At 40.8% G+C, this 23,000-nt stretch overlaps 1 protein-coding gene across 1 annotated transcript in view; it reads right to left on the reverse strand.

Moving 5' to 3' along the window:
* Positions 1–23,000, reverse strand: part of adamts7 (a disintegrin-like and metallopeptidase (reprolysin type) with thrombospondin type 1 motif, 7) — a gene marked incomplete at both ends in the record, with an annotated part of 192,011 nt that overhangs the window by 140,653 nt on the left and 28,358 nt on the right. Inside the window, 3 exons of the mRNA XM_080729396.1 lie at positions 5,708–5,857; positions 14,558–14,682; positions 16,939–17,022. Coding sequence (XP_080585522.1) covers positions 5,708–5,857; positions 14,558–14,682; positions 16,939–17,022 — 359 coding nt within the window. The remainder of the gene's footprint in view (positions 1–5,707; positions 5,858–14,557; positions 14,683–16,938; positions 17,023–23,000) is intronic.

A 23,000-nucleotide genomic window follows, 5' to 3' on the forward strand; every position in this document is an offset into this window, starting at 1 on the left:
GGGGGTTCCAGGTGGTCCCCAGCTAAATGATGGAAAGTTGGCAACCAAATGGACCCCTATAGATCTTTACAGTATCTCTTTGAAAGTGTAAAATGAAGCCAAATGCCATTTACTTCTACTCCACTATCTCAAAGGCAAAAGTTGGATTATTATTACAAAACAGATTAACCACTTAAAAATGTTGGCTATTTGAAAATAGCCAATCTACAAGCTCACAGCGCGTCACGATGCAACACATTTTGAGATGGTAGATCTGCTATTTCCAAAAGATTTTTATACATTTTAAGACATTATGATAACTTGTGTAACGGTCTGCATAATGAGTCAGTTTAATACTTAAATTAAAGCTGCAAGCAGCAATGACCGGGCCCTCGCAGCTCTACCCACGTCACAAGGCCAGCAGCCAATCAGAAACCAAACAGGAAGTCAACCATTTCGACTAATTAGTGGCGTTTTGGCGCATTTTTGGCCGTTATCACGGGTCGTACTTTAACGATAGTTTAAAGTTTTTCTCAAAAAAATTTTTTGAGAAAAAAAAATTTTGAGAAAAAAATTTTTGAGAAAAAAGATTTTTGAGAAAAAAAAATTTTTGAGAAAAAAGAATTTTTTGAGAAAAAAAAATGTTTTGAGAAAAAACATTTTGAGAAAAAAAAATTTTTGAGAAAAAAAATTTTGAGAAAATTTTTTTTTTGAGAAAAAAGAATTATGACACCAGCCGCAAGTCTGTACGACAAACGGTTCATGAGTTATAGAGGCACTTCCTGTTTGGTGAAGGGCACTTCCTGTTTGGCGAAGGAAGCGTCAATTAAGGTTAAGGACTCTTAATCAAGTCATATGATACCAGCCACAACTCTGTACGATAAACGGTTGAAGAGTAACAGCCAAAAAAAGGAACAATCAAGTATGGACCAATCAGAAGAGGGGGCACTTCCTGTTTGGTGAAGGAAGTTTGACCCTTCGCCACGGGCACGCCGTTTTACGAAAACTCACGATTTTGATAACTTTTCATTGTTAAGGTGTCTTGAGTATGCCGAGCGAACTTGAAGTTGATCCGATTAACCCCCTAGGAGGAGTTCGTTAAAGTGCGACACGTGAAAACGGCCAAAAATACACCAAAACGCCACTAATTAGTCAAAATGGCTGACTTCCTGTTTGGTTTCGGACGTGGCGCCGAGAGACTTTTTTGTGAGTCCGGACACAATACAGATGTGTACCGATTTTCGTACTTGTGGGTGAAACCGTATAGTGGGGCTGTTGCGTTGAAATATTGTAGGGGGCGCTGTTGCGCCATTAGGCCACGGCCCCTTTTTTTTTTTTTTAATACTAAATTTTTCGCCACTTGTGATGTGTGTGCAAAGTTGCGCAACTTTTGGAGTACGTTTTGCGGCTCAAAAACACGATTCATTCGGCGGAAGAATAATAATCTTTGCAAATACAATAGGGTCCTCACACACTGTGTGTGCTCGGGCCCTAATTAAGTATTTCCCCATTGCAGTATTGATACTTTTACTTATAAAATATAAAAACATATAAAATAGTACTTTTTCCACCACAACCGACGAGCCCTTCTACCTTGTTGAAGTGTGTAAACACACCAGGGGCCATCAATGTGTCCGTGGCACATTTTACATTTTCATTTTACAAACCGTTATGTTCTTATTTTGATCATAAAACCCAATTACTGAATGTCAGTCTACAGGTTTTCTTCAGGATATATAGGGCACTTATTTACTACGACACTATGGCACATTAGGAGTCCCCTAGTACTAGTGGTTCATCTTTTATTTGCAAGGGCCCCCTTAACTCTGAGAGTGTACAAACGCAAACAAATAGACCATATTCACACCGCGGCCATCTTGGATCACATGACTCCCTGGGATAGCAGCCTGCATTACAAACCATTGTGAACAATGGAGCGATGGTCCCAAAATATGAGTTCTATTCAACCATTTTCTTTTGTCCAAATCGACAAATGGGCAGATGACAACATCAACATCCCCAAAATGATTAAATAGAAGGGTACATCCACAATATTCATGGTAGTTAGGTTGCAGTGTTACTCTGTACAAAGACTTGCTACAGTATCTGTTTAGACTAGTGCTTGCTCTGCCATCATTCATATAGTTAATATTACCGTATCGTGATTTTTGCATATTAATCAGGAACAATCTAACAACAAATAGTTAATATGATGGTGGAGCAAGCACTGCACACATACCAAGTCTTTGTACACAGTAAGGTTGCAACCTAACTTACCTTGAATATCGTTACCATGGATGTAATCAATCTACTGTAGCCCTTCTATTTAATCATTTTGGGGATGTTGATGTTGTCATCTGCCCATTTGTCAATTTGGTAAAAAGAAATTGGTTGAATAGAACTCATATTTTGGGACCATCGCTCCATTGTTCACAATGGTTTGTAATGCGCAGGCTGCTATCCCAGGAAGTCATGTGATCCAAGATGGCCGCGGTGTGAATAAGGTCTATGGACCGGACCCTATAATGGGTCTGCTGGTGTTAATATAATCCTCTCCATCAGGGGGAGCTCCAGTGCTGCTGGTGTTACTGGTGCTGTGTGCAGTGGGCGTAGTGTGTGCACTCGGCGTGGCGCTATTCCGCTATTGGTCCAAGCGGAGAGGATCCTACGTCAACGCGGAAACCGGAGACGAGCAGTGTGATTGGACAGAAGACGTCACCATGGAGACGGAACCTGTCCCACAAATTGTAGAGGACTAGATCTCTGGACTAGATCTCCACTAGATATCTATGTATCTATGTATCTATCTATCAAAAAAACACGGCCTGCTCACGTATTCGGAGGGTGTTAAGCCCGTATCATAGTCGGGTGTAGTCTTTTCGAGTCTTTTTGAGTCATGAAACTACAACGTTACATCATTCCTCACGGTGGAGAGCTTTCCACCGTGTCCCAACTGAGTCCCAACACATCTCTCTGTTTTTACTATCAGACAGGCAGGCTCTACACCCCGTTCACTGATTGGTCGACCTGAACCGGTCTAGACGGTGTAAAGGACTTCACCGTGGGCCGTGACTATGATGGCCTGCACTTATTTTCTGACTTGAGGTGGAAACTGGAAAGCTTTCCACCTCAAATTTGCGGTGGATAGGTCTCCACCGTAGACTCTGATACAGGCTTTAGGAGTCACCAGAAAAAAGGACAGGTGTTTTAATTGAATCTATCATGGTTAAAATGGAGTTTGAGGTTATAATGGGTTTGTATATGAAGGTCCTGGAAGGGAGCAAAATGGGGGAAATGAATATCAAATATCTAAATACTGAATGAAGAAATTCAAAAACTGTCCTGGGTGTTCCCAAAAGCCTGATTAGACGAAAGTTTTTTTGAAAGTGAAATATCCCTAAGGGTGGGGTTTATTGGCACACAGGCTTTAAAACCATGGGCTGCATTCTTTCAGGGGATCCCTTTGCTTTAAGGTTGGTGTATCTGAGGAGGACAAGCACTGGAATATTGTCCGCTTGGTCAATTAGTAAGTATATATGTATGGTTAAAATAATGCCCTTATTCCATGCTGCTGTGCTCTTCTCCTCTGTTACGTCACCAGCCCAATGTATGGTATTGTATGTTGGTTATTTATTATAGTGGGGTTTTAGACTAGTATGTATTTAAACGCTTATTGCTTTTAAAATGATAAATGTACCCGAGGCAAAAGAATAAAGAGCCTTTTGTAATTCTTCAATTTTGTCTTTTTTCCATGCTCATCCTTGGCTACACAAACCTGTGCATTGTATTGTATATTGTATTAAAGAGGACCTCTCTTTAATGAACCCCTTATGGGTCTGTAACTCAGAGAGTCCAAATAGAACTAAATGGACCCGTAAGGTTCCATTCTCAAAGTTAAATAAGCACTGAGGATTTCATAGAGTAGATTGGGGTCCATTTTGGTTCCATTTGCACTCTCTCACAGCCATTTAGGCCTGGAATTATTGAATGCTTTAACTATTGAAAAATAGCAGACATACAAGCTCACTGCGAGCTTGTAGATCTGCTATTTTTGAAAAATCATAAAGATTTGTGCAAATCTTTGAATATATATATATATATTTTAAAGCAAACATTTGTAACTCAAATATTTGCTTCTGGGGGGTCCCTGATACAATATTTTGAGATGTGGGTCCATGGCCAAATACATATAATTTTGGGGTTCCTTCATATGAAAAGGTTTGAGCACCGCCGACATAGAAACATATCTTTTAAAAAAAACCTTAGCAGGATTCAGAAGACACGGGTCAAAATATTCAAAGAATTGCAAAAACTTTCAAGGATTTTTCAAAAACTAGCAGATCTACAAGCTCGCAGTGCGGCACTCGGTGCCGCGCTGCGAGCTTGTATATCTGCTGTTTTTAAATAGCTAAAGCATAAAATGATACGCAATAATGCGTACCCCAGGGGTGGGCAATTTTGATGATTGAGAGGGCCACTATATTTCCACTTTGACTCCAGAGGGCCACAATGCATATACTATTGGGCAGTTATCTCATAATTTAACTTTTTTTCCTACATTCATATTCTACAAAAGCAAAAATTGCCGATCTACAAGCTCAAAACGCGTCGCAGAAGATCTGCTATCTTTGCAATTTTTAATTGGAATCCTGAAAAACGTTTTGCTATTTGAATTGGAATCCGAAAAAGTTACATTTTCATTTCAAATGCATTTAGTTATACGTATGTTAACTTTATGAACTTAAATATGAATACATTCGACATAAAAAAAATATATTTTTTAACACTTGTCATTAACTCATTGACTGCCAAGGCACGAGTTTCACGAGTTATTGCAGTACTCCCAGGCTGCCACAGCCCGAGTTTCCCGAGTTGGAAGCCATTTTGAAAAAAAAAAAAAAAAAAAAAAATCTTTTTTTTTTTCAAAAATTTTTTTTATAAAAAAATTTCTAAAAATGCCTCAAATGTATTAGGCATGATCACAATTGTGAAATTGCATGTTTAGCCCCATAACAAACACATCTTTCAAAATGTCAAAAATGGCTGTTTTGTCTGACTTTGAAGGCTTGTAACTCATGAAGGCCTGAACGGATTTCCAAGCGTATTTTTTTGTTTGAAAGCTTTTAAAAAGTACTACACATATAATGCATATATGGTGCATGGGCGTGCACGATCCGTGCACAAAAGATTGATCCGTGCACTCGAAATTTAGGAAGGTGGCAGTGTTTGTTTTGTCTGACTTTGAAGGCTTGTAACTCATGAAGGCCTGAACGGATTTCCAAGCGGATTTTTTTGTTTGAAAGCTGTTAAAAAGTACTACACATATGATGCATATATGGTGCATGGGCGTGCACGATCCGTGCACTAAAAATTGATCCGTGCACTAGAAATCTAGGATAGTGGCAGTCTGGTACTTGGGGGCCATCTTGAAATGGCATTCAATGAGTTAAGCTACTAATACAGACTGAAGTAATGAAAGCGGTCACGCTTGCACGTTTGGAATCGTAACAGCTGAAATCGATAATATATCACTATTCTGATATCAGCCTGCGGGCCGCATTCAGTGAAGGTGGGGGCCGCATGTGGCCCCCGGGCTGCCAGTTGCCCATGAATGGCGTACCCGGTCTAAATGGGTTAAAGGTGAACATGAACCAGTGTCTATGTGTCTGTGTGTGTGTGTGTGTGTGTCTGTGTGTGTGTGTACTGTCCACTGGCGGCCAATTCTTACTTGTGACCCAGTTCATGGGCGACGGTGAAGGCCAGGGGCAGTCCTGTGTCCTCACTGATGCTACAGCTCCGGTGTGGCTGACACATTCCTGCCACGTGGGACAGGCCCAGCGTCTCACATGGTTTGTTGATGGCCGCGCAGATGTCTTTCCTATCAAAGAGAGGGAGAGAGCAGCAGGTGCTTGAATGCTGAGGGAGGCGGAAAAGAGAAACAAGTCTAGTCTTAAATTTGACATGTTTTACTATTTCTAAAAATCAAACCTCGGTTCGAAGTGAAGCGGCGAATTTTTATTCTATTTGTTCTAGAGCTATGAAATCTGTGTTCTAGATCTATACATTCTGTGTTCTAGATCTATACTTTCTATGTGCTTTAGTTCTATATTTCTATGAATTCTGAATGAATGAATGATTTTGTCTGGAGGGCCAAATTGTCATGTGAAGCTTGCCCAATCCTCAATTCTGCGCGGGACATGCGCGGGACAGACAAAACTAACCAATCACAGTGCAGAGATGCACGGGACAGGTACGGGACACACAAAGCCACTCCTTGGACCGCTTCAAAAAACATTTAAAAAAGAAGTTCAAATAGCCGATCCACAAGCTCACGTGTCGATGCAGATCGGCTAGTTGAACTATTTTGAAACGTTTTTTCAAGATAGTCAAATATGGCTAATACGTTTAGGCATAAGGGGTAAGGCGACAAGTTCAAGACTTGCCGTGCAACAATATATATTATCACATACCCAATAGGATAGTTTATATTCCTGACAGAATACTGTAGCATTCAGGAATTCAGTGTGGCGAGGGACTTCGCTGAGAATCAGTGGTGGAAAAAGTACTCAAATGTTTTACTTAAGTAAAAGTATCAACAGTGCAATGTAGAAATACTCTACATTATGGTCGGCAGTGGATCAACTCTTCTGGTGCGTAGCTGGCAAAAAACGCAGAAAGCGTATTCCGTCCCAAAGCCAGTGACGCCCCTGTCACTCACTTCCCGCACCGCCCTCCCTCTCTGTAGCCTGTTACACTAGCGTAGCGAACCTCATCATATTTTACGTGTCAACTCTATAATGGACAGGCGAAGGGTACTCGCCCTTGCTTTATTGGAAGGGGAGATGCAACAAGCTAAAAAGAGAAGAGTTTGGGTGCACGAGACTCTTGATCAAAACAAAACATCTCCCAGTCCCTTCCTGATTCTCAGAATGTTACGCCTTCGACTCACTCATTGGACAGGTGGGGAAACCAGAATCTGCGTGGAGAATTTCTTTGCTCCAGCATAAACGCAAGGTCTGCGCGGAGCGCAGATATCCTCCACTGACATGAAACCGCCGCCTTCTCATTGAAATGCATTGGCGGAACGCGGATTCCACTCTCGTAGGCATTTTGGTCTGAGCCCAGCCTTACAAGTAAAAGTCTGGAATTCAAAATGTACTTGAGTAAAAGTATGAAAGTATTGGCATCAAAATGTACTTTAGTACCAAAACTACAAAACGTTTGAGCTCGAGCTCAAACTCAAGCTCGAGCTTGTAGATCGGCTATTTTCAAATAGCCGAAAAGAGGGCTAAAGTGGATTGATGTATGTTTTAAAATATAATCATTTATGATCTGCAAAGTAACTAGTAAATAACAATTGTAATTGAGTAAAAGTACAATATTTGGGATCTGAGATGTAGTGGAGTATAAGTAAAAGTATTGGAAATTGGAAATACTCAAGTACAATTACTTCAAAATTGTACTTAAGTACAGTACTTAAGTAAATGTAGCTAGTTACTTTACAACACTGCTGAGAAAACTGCAGGTGCAGCTGGCAAAGCCAGAGTCTGAATAGTTGAATGAATGAATGCATGATTTTTATTTCGGTCTTAAAGTATGTACAATGTTAAAAACATTAAAACAAAACAGATTAAAATAAAGAAAAAATATATATATATGGACCGAAAAGGTGTAAGAAAAGAAGCCTTAGCTCATAGTGCCTACCCTTTTTACATATCTACTTATAAACTACTTATATCAACATCTATTACAGTGTTGCATAAAAACAAACAATATACAAAAAAATAACGATAACATAAAGTTAGAATTCATTTACTAAAATATAGATTTCCAATTCATAATAGAGTTTTGTATTGATTTACTGTATTAATTTTAAAGGATTTCTTAAACATAAAGATAGAACTGCATGTTTTTAGGTTGTTATCACAATTTATCCATAATTCTTTTGCCATAACCGAAGCACATCTTTTTTAATATTTGTTCTAGCTGTTTTTACCTCAAAACTGAATTTGCCCCTCAGCTCATATCGGTTTTCTTTCTTTTGGAAGAACTTAAGAATGCAGCATTGAAGTATCTTCTTTTGTGCCTTAAATGCCAATAAAACTGTTTTCAATGCTACTATATCATGGAATTTCAATGTATTATATTTAATAAAGAGTTTATTTGTGGGTTCATAATAATATGATCTATTTATTATTTATTAGTTGCTGTTTTCTACTGTGGTGCCTTCAGCACATGGACTGATACAGCAGCATTAGTTCTTCTTATCACCCTCTTATCACCTATACAGGGTAAATACAGGGACGTGCTGGCCATTGGGAAAAGCGGGACAACTCCCGAACGGCCGGTTCATTCCCGGACGGTCCAGGCCGGCCATTAGGAAAAAAAATAAAATTAAATGTCGGACTTCGTTCCATTTTGGGGGCTGGGCGGCCAACAAAGTAAATCGTCACTGTCGGGCAGAAACCTCGTATCTCCAAGTTTCAATTTTTTTCGCAAAGCAAAGCCCTGCTTCATCATACAAGGCCGTTGCACAAAAGTAGTGAAAACAGCAGATCTACAAGCACACGATCGGCTGTTTTCACTAGTTTAAATTTTTAAAATGATAAATAGAAAACAAACGGTTTTGGACATACAAGGTTTCCACCCGACAACGACGAAATATAACTCATGTACAGTAATTGGCCCGCTGGCTTGTCACTTGTCATGATCTGAAACTGCAAATCTTTGAGTAGCAGCAGCGCTATAGAGAGAGATCTCTCTCTATAGCGCACAATGAGGGCCTCTCCAACTCTTTTTCCCGGGCTGAATCAGGGGCCCAGCATGTCCCTGGGTAAATACATCCTGGTTATGTGATGTGATAATGGATCATAATGAATGTAGAAGTGAGCCAATTAGTATACAGTCAGGGTTTGGCTGAGATTTGCAGAATTCTGGCAACACCGCAAAACGGTGTCAAAAAGTTGACACAGACGTTTGGCAACATATTCCAACAGGTTCCGGCAGGCTGGGTTACTTTGCTACCCATAGCCAATTGGAGTGGAAATGAAAGCCACTCCAAATGGTTCCAATTGGCCTCGTGGTGGCACTAATGGCTTTATTGGCATGAGAAAACATATGTTTAAATTGCCAAAGCAAAAGTAGCACTAACAGGTCCCAACACAACCCTGGGTATGCAACCTGGCATGGTGGGGAGCTGTGCCAGATTGAGCAGGAGCACACTTTTTTTTTAACTTTCTTTCTTTCCTTTCTTTGTTGTGAGCTTGAGGATAGGGATGTGAGGAGGGTGAGGGTCATTCCATGGCAAGAACTTATTTTCTTTACACAGGTATTAGACAATTGGATATTCAACAATGTACCGTACCACTATACATCTAAGAAAGTCTAATATGATCTAAGCAAAGATGCCTGTTCCCAGATTAGTTACCTAGGGTTTTTTATTGTGGATTGTTTCTTTGTCTTGTCTTACTGCGCTTCTTGTTGTTCGACACAGAGATTCATGTGATTAAGAGAGATTTGCTGTACCCCCTGTACAGCAAATCTCTCTTAATCACATGAACCCATAGGGTGCGTTCGGAAATGCGCACCGGGTGTGTGCTCAGTGTAGTGAGTGCAGTCGGCGTGACGTTGTACAGTGCGTTCAGTGTGGCTTATTTACGAACGGCCATTTAAGAGGCAGCTGTGCGCTTTTTCACTCTGAACTCTGAACTTTCTGAAAAGCAGCAGTTGCTAAGGTAACGTTGATATTGAAAGGAGAATTCATAACATTGGCATACCTCATGCTGTTAGTTTACACGTTGATGCGTGTGAAACTATCAAGCCCAAACGACAAATGAAGCTGCAAATGCTGCATTTTGCGGTCATTTCCTCCATTGTTCACAGCTGAGAAGCGCTCGAGACATGGCCATGAAAACCAACCAATCAAAACACCGCACAGACGCACCACACTGCCAAACCCCATCTTCTGAGTAGGGTTGGTGAGTGCGTGCACTCAACACACCGGTGCGCCGCACACTGGATATCCGAACGACAACACACCAAGTGAACTGAATAAACAAACGACAACATGGCACACCAGTGCATTGAGTGTGCATTTCCGAACGCACCCCTAGTGTCCCTATTCTGGGGGTGGCGAACATTCTACAAGCTCACAAAAGATTAGAACGTGACGCCTTGTGACCTTGTAGATCTGCTATTTTCAGTAATAAAAACGCTACCACAATAGTGTTTTTCACGGGACGATAGCGCTACTGAACGGTGAACGTGAACGAATCATTTGAACAGATCATTGCCGTTAACATGAATGAAAATCGTTCGTTTACTGAAATGAACAGTTTTGCCCACCACTAGTTCGGCTATTCTCAAATGGCCAAAATGTATATATAGTCGGGGACCCAGTCATCAAAATGGGAGGGGACCTGTGATTTTCTGCCGTACTTTTTATTTCTGTTTTATCTATTAGTTTGATCATTAAGGTCCACAGAATGAGAGGCCTGCTCTGCTGGAAACATCGCGAAAAAAAGTTATGGCCATTTGTATATTCACTGTCCCATTGACTCCACTAGAAATATTAAAAAAATAAAAAACATCTGCTTTAATTAGCATGTGAGGGGTCAAATTAGGGGTTCTTTGTGATTCTGAATCCATTGCAAGCATTTGTTTTGCATAAAAAACATTGCTTGGGTTACTTTTCGGCAGCCCAAAACTGTGAAAAGTGAAAAAAAAGTGATGACTCATCACTTTTGACTGTTTTGGGGGGTTGATATCTTGCCCAAGGAATGTTTTTCATGCAAAACAAATGCTTGCAATGGATTCAGAATCACGAAGAATCCCTAATTTGACCCCTCACATGCTAATTAACTTTTTCTCTGCCATTTTAAACATAGCTGTAGTAAGCAGCTGCCAAATTGTCCTTACCTTTTAGCGTGGGCACGCGCACGCATCATGCACAATCTGTGCGCGACTCATCTAGTAGACGTGTAGACTCGGTGACAAGCTTTCGAATACAAAAAACCCCATTGAAAAAGACATATCCGTTGCCACGCTGTATCTCTGCTTATCAGCCAGTGTTTACATGAAAAAGCATTGAAAAAAGCCAACTGTGCGCTATGGTAACACGTGGACACGTTCGCGCACAAAACGCACGATATGTGCGGGGATCATAATCCAGGCGTGTAGAGACTGGATCAAAGTTTCCAAACGCAAAAATCCGATTGAAAAACGAGCGTTCCGTCGCCGAGTAGCTTTCTCTTTTGTTACACAGTAAACCAATGGAGGCGGGACTATGGCCCAGGCTCAGACTGGATACGGAAAGCTGGATCCGGTCCAGACCGGAAATGACCGGATACAGTTAGGGGGGCGGGCCTAAAGAGCCAGAATCAGCGAAAATCTGCGCTAATACTTTTAATCCTTTCATAATGATTAAAGCTAATTAAACTTTACGGGCTCTACGGGCATGGCAGCGCGGTACAGCGGGAAATCTACGGTCTCTACGGGGATCGCGAGGTATGAGTTAAAGCAGACTTTTTTTCTTTTTTTAATATTTCTAGTGGAGTTAATGGGACAGTGAATATACAAATGGCCATAACTTTTTTTCGCGATGTTTCCGGCAGAGCAGGCCTCTCATTCTGTGGACCTTAATGACCAACCTAATAGATAAAACTGAAATAAAAAGTACGGCAGAAAATCACAGGTACCCCTCTTTTCTTTGAGCTTTTGGCCATGTGGGTCCTCGACTAATAGGCCTGAGTGGTTAATGTGTGTTTTGTAGGGGTGTAACGATACATTTTAATAGCGATTCTATACATATCACGATACATGGTTGACGATACGATACATGGACGATATTGGTTCATTCATGGTGATACGATACGATTCGATTCAATGATTTAAAATCGATATAGTAACTATTTAGCAAAGAAATTAAATCTGTGTGAAAGGTGTGGATAGTGCAGGTTTTTAAGGGAAACATGTATTATTATGGATATAAACCTGCACCTTGACATGATTACACACATTTATCGATAGACCAGTGTAGCTATTATGGAAAGGAAAAGTAATAAAACCCCTCCTTTTAATTTTTTCTTCTTAAAAATGTTAAGTACAATGCACAAGTAGGTAGTAACGATACAATCGATTCTTTGTACTGCCGATTCGATACGATACAAAATAAAACGATACGATTCGATTTTAGCTGTTTTCATTTTGATTTTTTTAGTTAAAAACGATATTTCGATACAGTTACTATATCGTTACACCCCTAGTGTTTTGTAATAATAATCAAAATCTACAAAGTAACTGTAACTAAAAATTACAAATAATTGTAGTGGAGTAAAAGTACAATATCTGCCTCTGAGATATAGTGGGGTAGAAGTCAAAGTACAGAAAAATTGGAAATACTCTAGTAAAGTAAAAAAAAACAAAAAACAAGAATTGTACTTAAGTACAGCACTTGAGTACAGGTACCTAGTTATAGGGCTGTCACGATTATGACATTTTACATGACGATTATTTGTCACTCAAATAATTGCGATTAACGATTTAATTGTGTTTTTGTCGTTGACAATTACATTTCTGTTTGGCTTTTAGGCTTTGAAGTTGCACATGGTACATGACACATAACCTAAATATACAAAGAAATTACTGACATATTTGACAACTTTATACTTAAAAAAGAACATTGATAGTGGAAATAGCCGATCTACAAGCTTTCGAATACAAAAAACCCCATTGAAAAAGACATATCCGTTGCCACGCTGTATCTCTGCTTATCAGCCAGTGTTTACATGAAAAAGCATTGAAAAAAGCCAACTGTGCGCTATGGTAACACGTGGACACGTTCGCGCACAAAACGCACGATATGTGCGGGGATCATAATCCAGGCGTGTAGAGACTGGATCAAAGTTTCCAAACGCAAAAATCCGATTGAAAAACGAGCGTTCCGTCGCCGAGTAGCTTTCTCTTTTGTTACACAGTAAACCAATGGAGGCGGGACTATGGCCCAGGCTCAGACTGGATACGGAAAGCTGGATCCGGTCCAGACCGGAAATGACCGGATACAGTTAGGGGGGCGGGCCTAAAGAGCCAGAATCAGCGAAAATCTGCGCTAATACTTTTAATCCTTTCATAATGATTAAAGCTAATTAAACTTTACGGGCTCTACGGGCATGGCAGCGCGGTACAGCGGGAAATCTACGGTCTCTACGGGGATCGCGAGGTATGAGTTAAAGCAGACTTTTTTTCTTTTTTTAATATTTCTAGTGGAGTTAATGGGACAGTGAATATACAAATGGCCATAACTTTTTTTCGCGATGTTTCCGGCAGAGCAGGCCTCTCATTCTGTGGACCTTAATGACCAACCTAATAGATAAAACTGAAATAAAAAGTACGGCAGAAAATCACAGGTACCCCTCTTTTCTTTGAGCTTTTGGCCATGTGGGTCCTCGACTAATAGGCCTGAGTGGTTAATGTGTGTTTTGTAGGGGTGTAACGATACATTTTAATAGCGATTCTATACATATCACGATACATGGTTGACGATACGATACATGGACGATATTGGTTCATTCATGGTGATACGATACGATTCGATTCAATGATTTAAAATCGATATAGTAACTATTTAGCAAAGAAATTAAATCTGTGTGAAAGGTGTGGATAGTGCAGGTTTTTAAGGGAAACATGTATTATTATGGATATAAACCTGCACCTTGACATGATTACACACATTTATCGATAGACCAGTGTAGCTATTATGGAAAGGAAAAGTAATAAAACCCCTCCTTTTAATTTTTTCTTCTTAAAAATGTTAAGTACAATGCACAAGTAGGTAGTAACGATACAATCGATTCTTTGTACTGCCGATTCGATACGATACAAAATAAAACGATACGATTCGATTTTAGCTGTTTTCATTTTGATTTTTTTAGTTAAAAACGATATTTCGATACAGTTACTATATCGTTACACCCCTAGTGTTTTGTAATAATAATCAAAATCTACAAAGTAACTGTAACTAAAAATTACAAATAATTGTAGTGGAGTAAAAGTACAATATCTGCCTCTGAGATATAGTGGGGTAGAAGTCAAAGTACAGAAAAATTGGAAATACTCTAGTAAAGTAAAAAAAAACAAAAAACAAGAATTGTACTTAAGTACAGCACTTGAGTACAGGTACCTAGTTATAGGGCTGTCACGATTATGACATTTTACATGACGATTATTTGTCACTCAAATAATTGCGATTAACGATTTAATTGTGTTTTTGTCGTTGACAATTACATTTCTGTTTGGCTTTTAGGCTTTGAAGTTGCACATGGTACATGACACATAACCTAAATATACAAAGAAATTACTGACATATTTGACAACTTTATACTTAAAAAAGAACATTGATAGTGGAAATAGCCGATCTACAAGCTCACAACGCATCACGATGCGACGCGTTGTGAGCTAGTAGATCTGCTATTTCCACTATTTTTGACTTTTCTTTTAATATATGACAATTTTTCAATATGGAAACGATTATGACGATTATGTAATAATTGTGACAGCCCTACCTAGTTACTTCATAGTTTACCTGGTAAGCAGGACAGCCACGTCGTGGTGAACCGGGTGTTCGTCTCCCTTCGGGTTGAGCCGTTTCTGCCACTTACAGAAGCTGTTCAAGCTGTTGTCAGCATGGTGTGTGATCTTCAGATCCTCCTGTCAAATACACACAATATGAGGTCTAGAAGATGGATCTCATACCTTAAATTTATACTATGTAACTTAGTATCTTAAAATTGTCCTAACTATTAAATCGCTAAAGTTTTAGAACCCCCACTCTGTTAATTTCAGCCCCAAAAGCCTTTTCTTTATATGTTTTCTACTTAGCCGTGACAGGGGCGGGATTTCGCGACAAAATGACGTCATCTGCATCATCCGTATACGTTGTGTATACGTTGGCCAATCACATTGTAGATCATACACACATGATACACTACCGGCCAATGACAGTGCATCTTGAGGTCTCTTCAGGAAATAGCTTGCTTCAACAGCTTTGTTTACACTGGTCTAGAAGTCTAGCGTGTAAACCTCCCCAACGCCGGTCCGCAGAGGGACACTACGGATGCGTGGCGACTTGGCGAGGCGGACGCGGGGGTCTGAAGGCCCGGTCCGCGGCGAAAAACGGCCGAAAAAAGCAGACGTGACCGCGGTTTGCTATAGCGCTACTGACCACTAGTTGAGCAACTTACACAGTATAGCTTTAACGTTTTGCCAATGGGTCTAACCTTTTTAGATAAAAGTATAGCTAGAAATGTCAACGGCAAGATAACATGGAGCAAGCAAGACGTTTTTTTTTTTATGTACTGCAGGGTTCCCCAATAGGCGTTCCGCGGGGGGCTACTGTCTGGCCCACACCAACCCCAGTAATTATGGTGGTTGGTATAAGAGCAGCAACAACACTAGTAAATCTCGTATCTCCAAATTTGTACGTTCTTTCTCAAATCATACAAGACCGTCGCACAAAAGTAGTGAAAACAGCAGATCAGAAGCACACAACGCCTCGCACCGCGAGGCGTTGTGTGCTTGTAGATCGGCTGTTTTCACTAGTTTAAATCTTTTTTAAAATGATAAATTCAAAACGAACGGTTTTGGACATACAAGATTTTCACCCGACAATGACAAAAAACTGACGCCGGAGTAGTTGGAACGCAACCATCGGCCCCTGCAATGTTGTGGCCCTTGGCTTGGTACCCTAGACATAATTCGGCCCTTGGGGAAAACTAATTGGGGAACCCTGATGTACTGTATGGTACATGATGTATTCCTTCTAAACTGGCCCATTTGAGCCCAAAAAAAAAAATACAAAAAACTGGTGGTTCCAGTTTGCTGGTTCCAGAGTCAGACGCATGATGACTACAACACAACGTAACGTTATTTCCATAATGATATAATAATTAGTTTTTGTTTATGAGTTAGAATAAAAGATGGGCATACCAAACGATCATTATACCAAAAGAAACCAAATGATTATACCAGATCTACAAGCTCACAACGCCTCACGGATTTCAAACATTTTGGAGGTGCACAGCACTGGTGGTTCCGGCCGCCTGTAGTCTGCCATCAGGCAGCAGAATACCTGTCAAATCTGTGAATAAATTCCTTACCAAACAATTTATTCACCAATGTGTTCGTAAAGGTGTCTAGTAACATACTGTATCTAACAAAGATTGAAATTCAACATCCCTAGCAAAATGTTTGACAGCTAGGGTAATTCTGGGTCTCATTCACTTACTATACACTGTACTATAAGGGGAAAAAAATCACTCCCAAAAATATGCTTTAAGTGGGATGTGAGGGCCTAACTAGGTGTTTTAATTATTCTGAATCCATTGCAGGCATTTGTTTTGCACGAAAAACATTCCTTGGGCCAAAAATGGACCCCATACACCTTGTGAAAAGTGATGACTCATCACTAAACCATAGTTTTTTTGTGTCTTATTTTGGCCCAATGAATGTTTTCCGTGCAAAACAAATGCTCGCAATGGATTCAGAATAATTAAAAACACATAGTTAGACCCCTAACATGCTACTTAAAGCATATTTTTGGGAGAGATTTTTTCCCTTATAGTACAGTGTATAGAATTACCCTAGCTGTCAAACATTTTGCTAGGGATGTTGAATTTCAATCTTTGTTACTAGACACCTTTACGAACACATTGGTGAAGAAATTGTTTGGTAAGGAATTTATTCCCAGGGTTTTATTAAAATTCCCTAACTATGATGATGACTACAACATGGCCTAAGTTATTTCCGCTCCCGACCAGGATCAGAAACCCGAAACTACTTACTACTGCAAACAGTAGAAGGTGAAATAGCGACATCTGCTGGGCCACTAATAGGAACAGCAGAGAACCCGGAAGTGAGCCTCAATTCCAGTGAACAGGTTTTGCCCATTGATATAAATGTGTTTACCTCGTCCTGCTCCAGTATGATGAGACGGACAACTGCAATGTTGATGGCATTTCCAATACTGGCATCCCGAAATAGCCCTGATACCTGCAACATACATGACATAATATCACTGTTCATTCTGATGGCAGGATTTCAATTTAGTTTTAGTCGAAGTCCTTTTGAATACAATTTCATTTCGATTTAGTTGACCAAATATCGTAAGATTTTACCCCACAGGAGATTGAAGGTTCATGCACACCAGGCCACGATTATTGTGTGCGATTAATTCTCATTCATTTAAACAACTGGTTGTGTTATTATGAGCACATGAACAACAAGCGTGAGTAAATGGTAAATGGTGCATTTATATAGCGCTTTTTATCCAAAGCGCTTTACAGAGATTGTGCATTACATTCACCCATTCACGCACACATTCATACACCGGTGGCGGAGGAAACCATGCAAGGCACCAACTTACTCACCGGGAGCAATTAGGGGTTCAGAGTCTTTCCCAAGGACCCTTCGACATTAACTCAGGGGGGGCCCGGATTCAAACTGGGAACCCTTCGGGAAACCTTCGTGCTCTAATAACGGTTTCTCTACCCCTGAGCTATGCCGAGTATAATGAGGCAGCGAAGCAACTTAATTAGAAACTGGGTTAGCAATTGAGTCTCCTACTGGAGAAATTGGCTCAGAAATGAGACAAAAGCTAAAACAATCTCCATGAATTCAAGGCTTCATGGGGTGTGTAATTGCTAGAAAGTAGAGTTCTCAACAGGCCTGAAAATTAAGGCCCGGCACTAACTGGGCCCTAACTGGGCCCTAACTGGGCTGGCCCAAGGCCCTACCTGGCCCGACAGTTAGCATACATTTTAGGCTCTACCCGGCCCGGAAACGCCGGGTTGGGTCGGGTATGGTCGGGTTCGGAAAGAATTTGAGAACTCTATCACAGAGTAATAGTAATAAAAAAATAAAAACATATATTTTCTTTTTTCATTGAGCCCGAGACCCTACCTGGCCTGACTAATTAGCATACATTTTAGGCCCTACCCTACCTTAAATGTCGGGTTGGGTTCGGGCAGAATTTGATAACTCTAATAGAAAGTACTTTTTTGGGTGAACTACTCCTTTAAGTCTGAAGGAGATGGGGTAACGGTGGTCTTTAAGCAAGGTAGGTACTGTGCAAACACTCTATTTTTAAGTGGAAGTTAACACACTACCAATTCATCACGAGACAGCACTCAGAAGAGTCATCGGCCAGAGCACAAACACTGTGTAGGCTTGACTAGACAATGGGCGACTTAGACAAGATACTGATGGTGGGCGAGCCACTTTGATACGTTTCACTGGGCAGGCCCAGTGCTCCAAGCATGAAGTGGGCCTATTTGTGCACGTGGCCCACCCTCCTGTTGGCGCCACACTGGTATACAGTGGAATGCAGTATGCTTTAAAAAGAGATGTTTTAAAATCGTCAGTATACATAATGAAAATGACGTGCAAGTGTATTGGCTTGTGCATACTGCATACCGCTTGCACCACTGACATTGCACGTTGTCGTCAGATTGATTGAGAGGTGCTCTTGTTTGTAATGGGTTCCTACTGATGTAATCACACATTATGTTTTTTGTTTGAGGAAGTAATTTGGACCCCAAACAAATCTATTTGCTTGTTCCATTATGAATGCGGATATTCTCTTGAAAAGCACGTTTTTTCCCCCCCCAGCTCGTCTTTAAAACACAACTAAGCCTTCCAGTCAGTAGTAGGGTCAGTGCGCAGTGCAATGAGTGCTTCAGTCTTTACATGTATGGAATGTGTACTGGATGTAGCCCAACTGTTAATGTGTCTTGCACTGATTGGTTTCAGCCTTGAAATGCCTACAGTTCTCTCTCTCTCTCGCTCTCTCTCTCTTTCACTCTCTTTCGCACGCACGCACGCACGCACGCGCGCGCAGCGCGCGCACGCACACACACACACACACACACACACACACACACACACACACACACACACACACACACACACACACACACACACACACACACACACACACACACACACACACACACACACACACACACACACACACACACACACACACACACACACACTTCGTTATTTTTCGCTTATTTTTATTATTTTTTATTATTTTTTTTCCTCTTAAAAAAATATCTAGTTCATAAAGCTTGGCTAGATAGGAAGTCATAAGAATGAGTTGTCAATGCCCCTGGTGGATGAATTTGTTAATGCTCTATACCAGTGGTTCTCAAACCTTTTTAGGCTGTGACCCCCAAAATGAACATATTTGAACTGGGGACCCCCACCCTGACAAGCACTTGGAATTGTAGGTATTACATTTAATGTGACTCGGTTCTGCAGATAAATATTGTGAAAATAGCAGATCAACATGCTCACAGCGCCTCGCAACGTATTCGACCTCAAATACTTTGAGGTCGAATAATTCGAATACTAAAAATCACTATTCGTGAATGCCCACACACACACACACACGCACACACACGCACACGCACACGCACACTCCAATTGTTGTAAGCTGGTAGATCTGCAACAGTAAAACTGTATGCATATTAATGTGTGTCCCACCAGACATACTACAAAGAGCAGCAACAATAAAGAGGGACAACAAGGCTATACGCTCAGTTCACACAGGTGTGATTTTTAAAAGTACTTATGATATTTATGTACATCCTGGCAGGCATAGCCCCACCAGACATACTACAAAGTGCAGCAACAATAAAGAGGGACAACAACAGACAAAAATACATCCTCTGTTTGGCTATATGCCAGGCCATCACAACTGTCCATCATTGCATTTTAGTCTGGACAGGCAAGAATGGAACTTTGAAAAGGATGATGCAGATACCCATGTCTGAGTCTCAGTCACGTCCTTTTCCTGATTCATCACATCCATTTCGCCCACTTTATCACACCCAACAACCTCTTATAGCGCCTATGGATGTAATTACAAACCGTGATTGTACACTCCAAGTACGGAATGAGACTTTTCTTTGCTAAGTGAGTGAACACTGAGCGAAGAACCCAAAGTGAAGGATCTCATCATCAAATTCTATAAAAACAATGCTTGGGAAAATTAGACACTTCCAAATAAGCGGAAAGGGGAACTATTCTTTTTTTTTTTTATAATTCAAATGTTTTTTATTTTTTCTTCTTAACTCATTGAGTGCCAGCCTATCACCACTAGAGGGCGCCCAGTGACCAGAGAATAATAGAGATATGCTGGTAATGCATGCCCAAGCCCTGGAGCCATGACTTTTTTTACAAAGGAAAGGACACTTTCCTTTGTGCATGTACAGGAAGAGGATGAAGTTAGCTTGAAGTTAGCTATTGGCTACCAAGCATTTTAGAAGCCTTATTTTCGTCAACTTAGCCATGATTAAACCTTGCACACCTCATGCATGGGAAAAAAACAGAGAAGAATGAGCTCTAAAAAATCCAATGCAATCCTGGATTGCATTGGAGTGGATTTGTGCAGTTTGTTCACAGCTTTCAAACAAAAAAATCCGATTGGAAATCCGTTCAGGCATTCTTGAGATAATCGCCATTATGTTTTACATGTAATGTAAACAAAAATGGCTGCCCTGTATGTTAGATGGGGTTGTATGGGGGTGGAACATGCAAAATCGCGATTGAAATCATGTTCACCAGATTTGATGGGGTCCAAAAAAAAAAAAAAAAAATTCAAAAAAATTTTTTTCAAAAAAAAAAAAAAAAATTTTTTTTTTTTTTTTTTTTTTTTTTTTTAAAAGCCGAACTTGTTCGGGATCGGCACACTACGATACGCTAATAAAGCCGAACTAGTTCGGGATTGGCACTCAATGAGTTAATACAAAAAGTGGTAATGGGTGAATGTGCAAGCGTTGCGTGACTACAAATACTGTTTCATGGACGTTGTTTTTCAATGGCTGTCGAATGTCAAGTGAGAAAAAGGATAACGCACGTCAGAAGTCCCAGCCCGTAGCCAATCACGGAAGCCAATCAGAGGGGCAAAGGATGAACTACAAACGGCCCTTAAAAGCCAATCAGATGAGCATAAAAGGGCTTTTGTCTGATTGAGCTTGAGGATTGATAGATTGGTGAGCTTCACATGACATTTCGCGCAACCAGACAATAAATGGGCCAGGCGCCATTATTGGTCAAGTTGCACGTGACATCTTCTGTGTGGAGTTACTTTGCATGTTCTCCCCTTGTCTCCTAGGGTAGATGCCCTCACAAAAACAGTAGTCCATAATACTTTCCCCTTGCCAGCCGGGGCTCCCCAATTCCCCTGGCGTGGCAGAGGGGCGACCAAGCGCAACGGTGGGGGCTTGGGAGTGTGGGGAACACGCACCACTGACTATTGCTGATGATGGAGAGGTTATATAGCTTAGCCTTTATGTATTGAGAATGAGAAGCACTCTTGCCGATTTAGTAAGAGACTCGTCGCCAATTGCAAGATATTAAAAAGTTATTTGGGGCCATGATGATATCCTTTTCTTCCCACTATAGGATTTATATTGTCTGATAAAAATTAAAAAAAAAGGTTTCATGTGACATCATAATAATATCTTACTATAAAACGGGTGAAGCAGTCACAAATCTTAAATTGCAAGTTGCAATCCATTAAATTGCATGTTTTCACCTCACTGAGTATCCATGATTGTGCACCTTTCATCTTCTCTCTCAACTCAAATCAATCATGAAGAAGTGGAGCGTGGCAAAGAGCAAAGTGCAGCGAGTCTAGACTGCCAAACATAATTAGCACCTGCCCCCTATACAGACCATCTTCACAAGCCGGCCTCTTTGACATAGGTTATCAATATGTCTGTACGTGTACATGGACAAATGTGTCTGCGGTAAGATTTGTATGATTTATATGCAAGGACCAGGGGTGAGATGCCATGGGCTCGGTTGGGCTCGGCGAGCCCAGACTTCTCAAGCTGCACGCACGCTCGCCCCACATGCACGCACACACTCGCGCATGCACGCACAAGTGTGTTTTGTGACGCCAAGGTCAGCACGAACACTTCAGTCCCCTACCTGGCTAGCTGCTTTGCATAACAATACTCGGGTAGGCAGTTCTCACCTACGTCCTCATTTACACTTGTATATACGGCCAGCAGCACGTTTGCCTTGCATTCTTTGCAGACATTTAGCTCTTTCAGAACCTCTCCCTCCGCTATGCAGCTACGAGATAAGCTTCCCCACCACTCTTGTGATCCACAATGTGTGTGGGTGAGTCTCTGATTGTAAAGTAAAGTCTATGTAATATGTAAAGTTATTTTATATAAAACTTAAAGGAAAATATAAATTGAAACTAATTAACAATGTAACTAAATAATAAGAAATATAATTAGGCTACATTAAAAATGTTGTGATGTTGAATACAGTATTTCAAAAATACAGTATTTTCGCACGGCAGGCATGCATGCACACATGCATGTGCGCGCGCACGTGACGTGCACATGACGTCATGAATTTAGAGGAGCACCACTTCTAAAATCCATATCACACCACTGGCAAGGACCCCCTTAACTCTGAGAGTGTAGACCTATCCATTTGGTTCCATTTGTACACTCTCAGAGTTACAGAACTGTCAATGGTCATTCAGGGCAAGCTCTTTATGTGTTCTGGTAATATTGTAGTCCACTCATTTTGTATGTCCGTAGCAAAAATATTTTTCTTTTACAAACTAGTCCACCACAAGCCAGCATGGCGCTGACCCCTGCGTAGGACCAGAGATGGAGGGCATGGCTACACGACACTGAGGAGGCCATCTGATGATACAGGTAAGAGAGATGCCTTCCTCTCAGGGATGTGCTGGGCCCCTGATTCAGCCCGGGAAAAAGAGTTGTAGAGGCCCTCATTGCGCGCTATAGAGAGAGATCTCTCTCCATAGCGCTGCTGCTACTCAAAGATTTGCCATTTCAGATCATGACAAGTGACAAGCCAGTGGGCCAATTACATGAGTTATATTTCGTCATTGTCGGGTGGAAAACTTATATGTCCAAAACCGTTTGTTTTGTATTTATCATTTTAAAAATGATTTAAACTAGTGAAAACAGCCA

The sequence above is a fragment of the Nannobrachium achirus genome, assembly GCF_963921795.1.
Source record: "Nannobrachium achirus genome assembly, chromosome: 7".
In the NCBI taxonomy this organism is placed as follows: Eukaryota; Metazoa; Chordata; class Actinopteri; order Myctophiformes; family Myctophidae; genus Nannobrachium; species Nannobrachium achirus.